Here is a 12668-nt window from a genome sequence, read left to right on the forward strand (position 1 = left end):
TAAATAATAATTTAAATAAGATATAAATATTTTTAACATATTAATAATTGAAAATAAAATTTAATGCGTATTTTTATAATATATTATTTAATATATTTATGTAATTAAATAATATATATTTAATTCTCATATAATGACTGCTAGTGCCTTTTAGTTCAACAGGTAAAGAAGGAAAACATAAGCTTTGAAAGGTATGAGGTCAAAAGTTTAAGTATTGACTTTGATATAAACATAATTAATAAATAATATAGTAAAAAACAAGTGACATGACATAAGGTAGATAATGACATGTCATGAAGTGACGCACACATAGTGGGTGATGTGGAATCACTATGTTTAAATATAGGCACATTTAGTAAGGGATTAGCAAGAAATTAATCGCTCGTTAAATTACTGAATTTTGAATAGGATTAGTGAGGGATTAATTAAGAATCCCTCGCTAATTTTAGCAAAGACTAAATCTCTTGCTAAATATGATCTCTCGTTAAATTTAATAAACCTTTTTTTAGTTATAAATTTAGCAAGGGACAAAATTCCTCGCTAAAGCGCAATTAATTAGAGAAAATGACATATTTCTAGAAGTGAGTCTAAATTATAAATAAATAAAATTTTTTCTTTTGTTTTTCTTGTCTTTTTTATTGAGAATAATAAAGATAATTTTTAAAGTCATATAAATTTGTATAATTAATTTAAGGCAGTCCTTCATTTTTAATATTATCTTTTATAATTTTGGTGATAACTTTTAAATATTTTTATTTTTTTTTCAAAAAATTTCTGATTGAGCACGGCAGGTGGGATTGGGATTGGTTAAATTGGAATATGAAAGACAGATGTGGGTAAATCTTTCGTGCAAAATAAACATTGGGATAACCTCTATGCACATGGGTGGGGACATCTTGATAGATAGGGGCAGATGTGTTTTTCAAAAGCAAGAAGGTTCGGTGGGGGAAGAACCTAACTGCACTTTTTCAAAGTAGTTGCTTATTTGAATTTAAAATCACAACAACCACACATGTGTACTCATCCAATTCGACTAGAAACAGTAGATGGTTCAACTCTTTGAAATGAAAATAGTGCTTGTGGAGGTATGCTGAAAGGAGCTACTGGAGATTGGATTTTGAATTTTAGTTGTCCAATGGGTAAACTTCCCCCTACTATTTTTTTAAATTTATGATATCTTCAATTCAAAGGTCTTGAGATTTGTTAGTAGAAATGTTTTGAGGATTGTGGAAGTCTTTTATAGTTGTGCGAATGTCATTTTTATGATCACAACTATAATTATTATTTTTTCTAACACGTTATTAGTTCAACCAACAAAATTTTGAGTATAGAATGGGATGTCCAATTTCATTTTATGTACAGAAAAGAAAATAGGATGACTAATTATCTTGCTAAGCTACCTTTTAGTCTTATTATTGATTTTAACTTGTATGACCAAACTTCTTGTATTTGATTGGTTGGTTTTCGGTTTTCTGCCTTTTAGTTTATCTGTAGTTTCATATTCTTTTGTGCACATTCTATTATGAATCAAGCATCAGGTTTCACTAAAAAAAATTCAGAATATCAGACGAGTTTCACGAAATAATAATTATCATATCTCATGGTATGTAGTTGTTATTTGAGGTATATTTTTGTTATTCTGATCTCCCTTTTTTTTAAATTCTTACATTTCTAAATTCTGATTTTATTCGTTTATGTTAGTGCTGCCGTACCCGGGAGTTATCAGTCTAGAACTAGAACTTCATCATGACGCAAATTACTCTTGTATGTTCTTGCTCAATTTTTCTAGTGGACGCAACCACAGTTTAATTCAGATTTGGATTTTCAATTTAAACTATGCATATGTTCATATGTTGCACACAAAAAAGTTTAAAATACTTATTCCGTCCCAATTTATAAAACTAATTAAGACAAAATCACATATATCAGTATTAAATAATATACTTTATAACCATACTTTTTTAAAAACAAAAAAAATATCAAACTTTTAAAAATTCATTCAATTAATAATTTTTTTAGTGAAAAAATATTGAAAAGAGTGAATACATGAGAAGAGTAAGTAATATTAAAAAAATATTATTAATAAGATCTTATTTTTGTCATAATATTTTATATTTTGAATGCTGAATTTTTTTAAAAAATATTTTATAAAATGCGGTTGAGTAAGTAGTAAATACCGTTAAAGTAAGATAGTGAAAAGATGGGAAATGAATGAAAGGACAATATATAAATCTCATAGCATTAATACTTTTTCTTATTTGAAGTAATAATAATAATAATAATAACAATAATAATAATAATAACTCCCTCTATATTTATTTTATTGTTAAAAAAACAAGAATGATAACTCAGAACCTGTACCTTGTCTAGTCCAGCACACACAAATAACAACACTAAATAAGAACTAACTTTAAATTGGTAAACCGATTAAAAACTAGTGAACCGAACTAACCGACAATAAAAAGATTTAAAAAAAATGTTAACTCTTAAAAGAAAAAAAATTAATTCTAAAAACTCTACCACTGGTCCACTATTCACACAATTGTCACCCCAAAAGCATTGTTGCAATGTCTCCAGTCTTTCCTACAAGTCTACTCGTTGTTTTTAATTTTCTTCCCATCTCAATTCATGTTTTGTGTTAGCTCCTTATACTTAATTTTTTATGTATGAACATCTCTTTTATCTCTGTTTTTCCAGCTATGTATCCATATTTTTGTTTCATGTGATATCATTTTAATTTAGTTATAATTTGCCTCTCAAAAGTGCCAAATGACTAATCTTAAAAATAAGCATGCATTCCTTTTATTTCTTTTTTAGTTGATTTTTTTGAACTTCTTTACATGCAAGCTTCTTATTCATCTATATATTTATTCAAACACTTATTTACATATCTTTTCAAACAAATTTAGATCTTGTTTCCTTTAAAAGCATATGTGATCACCATCTCTAAAAAAAATTAACAATGATTTTGAAATTCCAATAAAAAATAAAATTAATTTATAATTTTCTATAACATTTAAATATATTAATTTAATTATAAATGGCTCAACCATGACCTAACCCTTGTCTACCGATTAAATTGTGAACTAGTGTTTCAATTAATTTTATAATTGATCTTGTTCTCACAACATTGATTTATTTATAAATCTTATTTAACTAATTCATGCAAGTCAAGAAAGTTAAAGTATTTAATTGCCTTGAAATTACTCCATTTTTTCATAAATATCCTTGACTAAATGCAAATTCTTTTGCCAACTTTCTCAATTCCTCTTTTCACAAAAATTACCTTACTAATATCTACACCAAGGGTTCTACTGGAAAAAAAATATTAATTTTTTATAAATTTTACAAAATAAATTATAAATAAGATAAAAATCTTCTAAAAAGTGGATTATAAATGGTACCGTAAATAGTTCTTTTTTTTATTTGTTAAAGGGAAAAAATGTCCAACTATTTTTTCTCCAGGAGTATCCTGTATATGTAAGTAGTGAATAAAGATGTAAGAATATCCATAAATTTGTTATAATAATTGCAACAAACTCTATTTTGTTAAATTTGGCAAACAAAAGTTAACATTAACCATTTAAAAAGAAAAAAAAACAAGCACAAGGTCTAAAAATACTCAAAAAAATTTTCCATAAAAGTTTTATATATCCTTAAGTCAACAATAATGCATGAGTTTTCATTAATTTTATTAAAAAAGCCACATCACCAAGCTTAACCTTAACAACTTGAGCTTTTAGATTTATTCAGGTTGGCTCGAATAGTTGAATTGCTAAATATTATTTTATTTTTTTTATTTTTTAGTCAATTTCAATTTTTACCTTACAAATTAATTTTTTTAAATTTTTACCTATTTTTTATTTTATTTTATTAATAATAAAAAAGAGAAACCCATGAGAATCCTCTTTCCCACCATATCCTCCTCCCGTTTGGAGTCAATGCCTGTTTCTAGTACAAGTATGGAGTGTTTGTTCCATTTAAGTTATTAAAATTTAAATTAACAGGTAAAAAAAAAAAACTCAATCATTATTTGATATCTAGATATAAATTTAGAACAGTTAATCTAAATTTTAACAGCTTAGATAAAACATGCAATCAGTAGTAGAGATATGCACCGAATCCAAACCCCCTCCCATTCGTCCCTTCTTCCTTTCAACCAAACCCACCTTTTCATTTCATTAACTCTCTATTTGACAAAAGCATTCGGCGCAAGAACAGTTTCATTGCGTCTTCTATTCTCTATCTCCGCAAGTCGCGCGTGTGTATCTCTCTCTACATGCATACATATATATATATATATATATATTCTGCATCTCAAGGTCCTCCTCAGCCCCACGCAACTACCGACCAAGTCCCCACGACCACCAATCCACTACGCGCAGCCCGCTCCTCCTCCTCCGTGGCCGCGTCCGAGTGTATTGCTCTACCACCACCACCCCCAAGTTGAACTCTTAAGCTACACAATTAGCCATGGAACAACCTCATCAGCCTATGTCCCCTAAACCAGTGGTTATTAGTAGTACAACTAGCCATCCCTTAACTAATGATCCGAGTTTACAATCAACGTGGTCACATCGAGCCTGGGTTGCAGCCGGTTGCACTACTGTGATTGTTTCATTGGCTAAATGCATTAGTCAAGCAACCATCATGCAAGTTTCGTTCGAACCGGTCTTCGCCGCTTGGCTTGGCTATATGTTGGCCGATCTAGGCTCTGGCGTTTACCATTGGGCTATTGATAATTATGGAGATGAGTCCACACCTGTGTTTGGTCCTCAAATTGAGGCTTTTCAAGGTCACCATAAGTGTCCACGGGCCATAACAAGACGTCAATTTGCTAACAACTTGCATATATTGGCTCGTGGAGTTACACTCACAGTGTTACCTATTGTACTTGTTTTCAATGACTCAAAACTTCTTGGGTTTGTTGGAGTGTGTTCTGGTTGCATTATGTTTAGCCAGCAGTTTCATGCCTGGGCCCACAGGACGAAGAGCCGGCTTCCGCCACTCGTGGTGGCATTACAGGATGTCGGAGTACTGGTGTCACGGTCGCAGCATGCCGCCCACCACCGGCCGCCGTATAACAGTAATTATTGCATTTTGAGTGGAGTTTGGAATGAGTTTCTGGATAGGCATAAGGTATTTGTAATGTTGGAGAAAATAGTGTATTCCAAACTTGGGGTTAGACCACGGTCTTGAAGTGAACCCAATTCTGAGTGGATGCAGGAGATAGAGGCTTCTTCTTAAATTTCAGCCAAGTAAAAATTTAACTACTGTTGTTTTAGTTGGCGTAATAAATAATGAAAGTTTTAGTTTTTTCTTTTTTTGAGTTTTTTTAATTATCATATATTTTAAGTTTATCTTTTTTTTTTTAATCATTTTGGTCATCTGAGTTTATCTCAATCATCAATGTGATTCTTATTATTTAAAAAAAGTGGTAGTGCTATTAAAATCTGCTAACATGTATTATGAAACTTCATGTTAGCGACGTAGATTAATGAATACAAGTTTAATTATTTAGATAAGTAAAAAAAAGAATAAAATTTAGAAACAAAAGAACAAAACACACAATAAGATATTAGATTGCCTAAAATTAAATTAATTTGAGGATTAATTTATTTTCATTCATCTAAATATACATGTTAAGTCATCAATATACTTTACATATTATATTAATTTGAGAGTCAATTTGTATTTTAAAATTTAAAGGATTAAAATGATAATTTAATAAAATAAAATGAATTAAATTGATAAAAAATTAAATTCAAGGAACTGAATTAATAATTGAAGTAAACTTGAGGGACTAAAAGTTCTATTATCCCTAAGTTATATAATTCATAAATGGTTAATTATACAATTTTATAAATTTTATACGTTTTTATTGGTTTATGTTAATATCAGTGGATTGGATAAACGTGCTACCGGAATGCATTCTTGGCCTAAAATCGAAAATCAAACGTCCAATATTGTTTAGTGTCATCTATTGTAGAAAATTACTGTACCTTCCATTGGGCTAACAACTCCTGAATTTTTTTTTATTTTCTTTTCAATTCATACATCTCTAAATTCTAATTTTATTCGTATATGACTACATGTTCACGATGTAAATTATTCTAATCTGTTCTTGTTCCATTTTGTTAGTGTTCACAAACAGAGTCCAATTCAGATTTAGATTTTCAATTAAAGATGTGTATATGTTGCCCGAAAAAGTGTGAAATAGTAAGCATCTTTGAGGCAAGAGATAATGAAAAGAGGGGAAATGAATAAAAGGACAATATATAAATCTGATAGCATTAATACTTTTTCGTATTTGAGGCAAAGGGACTCACTCTCTCTAAATTTATAAATGATATTTAACTAATTCCAGCAAATCAACGAAATTAATTAAAATTATTTAACTGCCATAAAATTATTTTTTTAGTGAGAAAATTAATCTTTTAATCCCTAAAATATGACACATTTTAAATTCAATTCTTCAAATATGACTCAGTATAATTAGATCCCAAACTATAAACTCATTTAGAATTCAATTCCTTTTTTTTATTTTTACTTTTTATAAGTAGATCTCTTTCCTTCATAACTCATTGTGGAGTCATCCTACATGTCAATTAACGTCACTAGCGCCATTAAATCAAGATGATTTGGCTTCCATGTAAGATTTTGGTTGAAAGAAAAAGTAAGGAAAAACAAAAGGGTTTAAGCATTTAAGCAGAGAGAGTTTGACATAGCCCCCCCCCCCCCAAAAAAAAAAAGATAACACTTGCAGAGTGGACAAAGTTCAACAGTGAGTAGGAAGATCACAAAGAAAGTAATGACTATGTGACAAGAAGGTGAAGAAGTGAAGACATAACAATTTGCAATCACTTTGTGAGAAGAGAAGGTGGCAACAACGAGACATACAAATTTGGGTTTGTAGGGGTAAGTGACCAAGGTCACAAAGCTCATTTGCTATGTTTTTATTTTTTTAACTGAATTCTAAATGTTGTTTTGAATGAAATTGAGTCATTCTCTTAATGAATTAGAATAAAATTCATGTGTAGCAATCATGGGCATGTCTGCACTTGAATTGGTAAAACTCTTTGCGTAGATATACTTTCACCTCTTAGACTTAAATGGGTCAAAGTGATTTGAACTTTTTTGGTAGTATTGGAACTTTTTGAATTTTCATTTTAGAATATCATTAAATGCCATGGTAATTAAACCAAAAAAAAAATGACAAAGTGATAGAGACAACAATAATGCCTAGAATGTAATGCAAATAATAGAGCTTAGTCGCCAACCACACATGGAAGTCGTCACCCTTGGATTATCTCTTCTTCCCATGCTAGTGTATAAAGACTCATGCTTTGTTGAAATTAATTTATAATTGCTTAAGCAATGTATTATATTATCAACAGACAAAAATAGGCAAAGTATATGAACACTCTGTTTTCCTCTACTCTTTTTTACTAATAACATAGGTGTATATATGATGATTGGGATATTAATTTCATTGCTATTTGTGATTTTCATTAAATAATTTATAAAAATGAAAAAGTTTGATTCAACAGTCACTGGTGCAACTAGCAAGTTTTGTGGTAGTCGCTTCCTGATTGCATTTTTGGATAATGTTCTTCCTCTGGACCAATGATTCTACAACCAAGTTTGGCATTCCTTCAAATGTTTCAAAGTTTACAAGCCTCACGGGGACGACCATGTTTCCTCAAATTCCAAGTCATTTGTCATTCGTAATCTTCCCACTAAAATGACGATAATGAGGTCACAGAACCACTCACTCGAATTTATTTGCTTGTTTATAGTTATTTCTTTTCCTTTCTTTTTGTTTTCTTATTTTTGCAATGCTTAGCCATAGCCTGATGTGTTCAAAATATTTAGTTTTTGATACACAGTCACTGCCACATGGGATGAGTTTGGGAGGAAAAGGCAACTCAAAAATGGTGCAAACGTTGGGACTGAATTTTAAGCAAGTTAATAATTTAGGCACTAAGTTACAACAAGTCATAATTGGATAATTGAGTTATAAGTGAGTTAATATTTCAAGTACCAAAAAATCAATTTTCCCTATTTTTTTCATAAATATCCTTGATTAAATGTAAATTCTTTATCAACTTTCTCAATCCCTATTTTCATGACAAACACCTTTACTAATATCCACACTGAGACAAACACCTTTACTAATATCCACACTGAGGGCATTATTAGAAAAAAATAGTAATTATTTTATAAAGTTAACAAAATGAATTATAAACAAGAACATAAAAATCTTCTTAAAAGTAACTTATAAGTAACGATGAAGGTAATGTCATTTTTTTTATTCATTCTTATTTCAAAAACAATTTAAAAAGGGAGAATTTCAGTCAAGGACAGCTGTAGAGAATTAATTTTAGATGAGTCTAAAAAAATTTTGACATTTCACTTTAATTCAAGGAAAAAAAAGCCAAAGAAATTTGGGAAAATAGTGATAAAAGACCACCAGAGGAAATTTATATCAGTTAAGGACTAGTTGTTATCAAAATCTGAATGAAAAAAAGCCCGACTAAGCTATTGTTAATTTAGAATGGGTTTTTGTTAAAACCTAAATGGATATTTGTTAATAAAAGATTAACCCAAATTGATAAGTATCCATTTAAGTTTTGATAATAAGTAATTCTTGGCTGATATAAATTTTCTCCCATAGTCCTTAAAGAATTTCAAGGGTGAAAAGACCAAGATACCTTTCATTTATTATGCATAATCATTAATTGTTAATTTTCTTATTGCACTTGTTAATTTACTAATATTACTTGTAAATTACATCCATTTATTAGATAATCAATAACATGAGTTGTTAATTTGTTAGTTTTACTTATTAATTTACTAACACTAGTTGTAAATTACATGACCTGTCAGTAATTTACAACTGATGTTAGTAAATTAACAAGTAAAGTTAGCAATTTAACAACTGATGCTGCAACTCATAATTGAAAAACTGATATCATGTCTTATCTAATTACTGACATGTTGACTCATGTAATTTGCAGCTCATATTTATAAATTAACAAGTGAAATAAAAAATTAACAACTAATGATTTTACATAACAAGTAAATGGTATTTTGGCCTTTTTATCATTGAAATTCTTTTAATTTTTCTCCTCTAGATAGAACTAAAATTTCAAAAAGAATTTAGACCCACCTGAAATTGATTCTCTACAATGGCCCTTAACTGAAATTTTTCCATTTAAAAATATTTAGAATCCTACTCAACCTCATCCTAATTATAGGATAAAGTTAATTAATTTAATAATTTTTAAAAAGGGATGGTTAATACCTTAAACTTGTAGAAAATGTGTAAAATTTCAATTTGTAATTAATTACCATAACAAAGTGCTGTATGAAAAGAAATTCCATTGAAAAAAAGTATTGTATGAAAATTAAAAGCACGTTGTAATATCCTGAATTTCAATCCAGGAGAATTAGTTTCTAATCAAGGATAAATTAATAATTAATAAATTGATTATGGTTTGGATGTTAGACTAATATGTGGTGTTGGTTGGTTGGTGTGACTATAAGATCGAATAGTAAAACGACAATTTAGGATGTGACGCGCAGGCAACAGTAAAAGTTTTCTCACTGTGCCACATGCCGTAGCAAAAGCTGTATACGCTATGATGCATGGCATAAAATTTTTACTTAAGAGCTAAATCAGATCATGAAAACAAAAGGAGAAGGAGGGAAAAATGTGCGTGAGAGGAGAGAAGAGTTTTACTCTACTAGGGCATCAAATATCCAAAGTTCAAGAGTTTGCTTTGACTAGTGACTTATTGGATAAGTAATGTACAGCCCTAAGCTTCATTTCTACCCCATTTTTATTGAATTTGATTGGTTGAGAAATTGAATTATGAAGTTTTAAAGTGTTAGAATCTAAAAGAAAGGTTTAAAAAAGTCTTTCAAATATGAAACTAAAGTTTTGTGACTAGTCTGGAGTTAAATAGTTAAACTTTGAGGATTTATGCTCAATTATCTTAAAAAGTTAGGTTAAAATGGTGAAAATTAGGTGAGTAAATGAGTTAGGAGATTGTTATGATTATTTGAATAGCCTATAGGACTAATGACTATAAATAGTGGACTTACGAATTTAAAAGGTGTTAATTGAATCGTTTTGCGTATTAAGAGATTTAGTTTAGCAAAATTAATGCCTATGTTGAGTATTGAGAATTGGTTAAGGGATGCTATGTTGTATAGATTAAGCAGTTGAGACATTGCTCGTGAGAATCTACACTCTTAAAAGTTCACTCGATTGATAACCCTTAGTAGTAAGGGTAAAAGGTAATTGAAGTAACCCTTTTATTTGTTCATTTGTGAAATTATTTACAAGTATATTATATAACTATATGCATTGTGATTAATGAACTGACAGAGTAACAATATTGTGAAAATATATTTATGCAGGTGTGTGAGTAATTTTTGAGATGTATGACACAAGACATATGTATTGACATGCACATTGTATCCACAAGAGTACTCTAGACTAAGGTAGAGGGTCACAACCGTACTCTGTACAAATCTAAAAAGTCTTGAAAGTTTTGAGCTTAGAGCTTGACTCCATTAGGAAGGACCTAAGAGATCCTGAAGGTCTCGAGCATAGAGCTTGACTCTGCCATGATAAACCTAAGAGACCACCTATATGCGAAGAGGATACCTGATTTGAACAGTGGTTTGGTGGGCCTTGTTTCTTGAAAGACTAGAAGTCCTAGTTTGAGTGTAGAGATTACTCTGCTAGGTGGAACCAGGAATGCATGAGTATGAGCATGATGCACAGATTTGGATGAATTCTTGTACATCCATATTGTATTGTTCTCCTTGAACATATACTATTTTATCTCTCGTTTATGATTTTGCTTACTAACTGGTGTTTGGGTGATATCTGAGCTACTGGGATACATGTCTCACTCTGTTACTTTTGTACACAGGTGAAGGAGCACGAGAATGCCAGAAAGGGAAGCGAAGAAAAAGTAGCTTTGATTGGTAATGGTATGACTACCATTTGAGTAAATGAATGTATAATAAATTGTTATAGTTTAGTTAACTAGGGTGCATAAGCGTGTGTAAAATGATTATGTGCATATATGTACAAATTGTGTTGTGAAAATTGCTTGGATATGTGATATTTCATCTTGTCGAGGGTACCACAATTGTGGGTATGTAGGCAGGCCTAAATGCTATTCAAACTAGTTTATATTGTGTTGTATAACTTGTTCAACTTATATATATGTGAATTGATGTGATGATTTGTGTATATATGAGAATTTGACACAAATGGTGAGGTAAAGCTCCATTTGAAAGAGTCAAGTATGTTGTGATTATTAACCATGTGGTGAGACAGAGCCTTATATGTAAGAATTGGATGGTTAAAAGTGGAACAGGTCTATGTGTATATGTGTTATATAGATTGTGCCTCATATAAGTCCACAAGTGTGTAATGTGGTATTGAGAGGTCAATATGAGTAATTGATGTGATACATGTGATTAAAAGTGTCAATCAAGTGTATATAATGCTTTTAAACTTAGTTCAAGGCTCAAAAGAGTCTAATGAGATAAGGAATAAGAATTGAGTATTTAGGGTGTAATATTTAAAACAAAGTAGCTTTTTACATTTGACTGTTCAATTTTAGATCGGACCATCAAATTGAGTTTGAACTTATCTCCTTAGATAGATTACATTGTAAACTTCGTGTGGGTGCTTGAATCATTCTAATCAAACGCCAGATGTGGAAATGGCACATGATGAAAATTTGCCTACTATATGACAACAAATTTTGCTATCGTATGGCTCATGGCATATAGAAGAATAGAGCTCGTGGCTCTATACCACATGCTATAGCATAGCACTTTTATGGGAAAGATGTGCCTCATTGAGTCATAGAATTATATTTACGCTTTCATTAACCCTCATATTATGATATTATGTTATTATTGTTTGACGAGTGTGTATTCGAGAATGGTAAAGTTTGGAATAGAGTAGGAACTTTATAGATGTCAACCTTATATTTACCATGTTGCAAAAAATCCTGATCCAACCAACAAGTTGGACTGTTCACCCAGCCAAGTGAGATTGATAAGCTGAATCAAGGAAACCATGAACTAGTCAACATAGCTTTAACTCGATAAGGTTAATGGGTTAACCTAAGTTACTTTTATTATTATTATTTTTTCTTTTTTTCCTCTCTTTCCTCTTCTAAATATTGAACTCTAAATCAAATATAAATCCCTTAATTAATACTTTTAATGATGTATTTTATTATTTTTGAAAACTTTAATTAATATTTCTATAAGACATGTATAAGATTGGAAAAAAAAAAGGATAAAAATGCCTTAAAATTCTTTTTCTAAAAACATTTGGTATTTTAAACTTTTTTGTTAAAGTAATGTTGCTTTAGAATTTTTTAAAATAGTGCAACGTTGTCTTTCCATTAACTTTGAAAAACATTGACCATTAAAAATTTCATTTGACCAGAATATTTACACATGGCAACTGCTGAATGGTTCTTCTTCCTCATTCTTCTTCATTTGACGCGCAGAGCAGCGTAAAAGCTATCGACCATAGCAGAATGTAAAACTTGATTCAGACCCTTTAAGCTTGATTTCTTGCGTTTGGCGTCTCTGAGCTTGTATGCAGATTGACCTTGGCT

The 12668-nt window shown here is 30.2% G+C and overlaps 1 protein-coding gene across 1 annotated transcript; it reads left to right on the plus strand.

The window, feature by feature from the left end:
• Positions 1-2910: 2910 nt before the first annotated feature.
• On the plus strand, positions 2911-5366 carry LOC129303737 (fatty acid desaturase 4, chloroplastic-like). Its single transcript, XM_054943241.1, has one exon. It carries the CDS (start codon positions 4474-4476, stop codon positions 5197-5199), a length of 726 nt encoding a protein of 241 aa, XP_054799216.1. The 5' UTR covers positions 2911-4473; the 3' UTR covers positions 5200-5366.
• Positions 5367-12668: the final 7302 nt, after the last annotated feature.

Source organism: Prosopis cineraria, unplaced genomic scaffold, assembly GCF_029017545.1.
Source record: "Prosopis cineraria cultivar Desert tree isolate PC_DT_omini unplaced genomic scaffold, ASM2901754v1 PC2, whole genome shotgun sequence".
Lineage (NCBI taxonomy): Eukaryota > Viridiplantae > Streptophyta > Magnoliopsida > Fabales > Fabaceae > Prosopis > Prosopis cineraria.

Bases quoted from the DNA above. Each gene is read 5' to 3' on its own strand.
- LOC129303737 (XM_054943241.1), top strand. From the start codon at position 4,474: ATGGAACAACCTCATCAGCCTATGTCCCCTAAACCAGTGGTTATTAGT.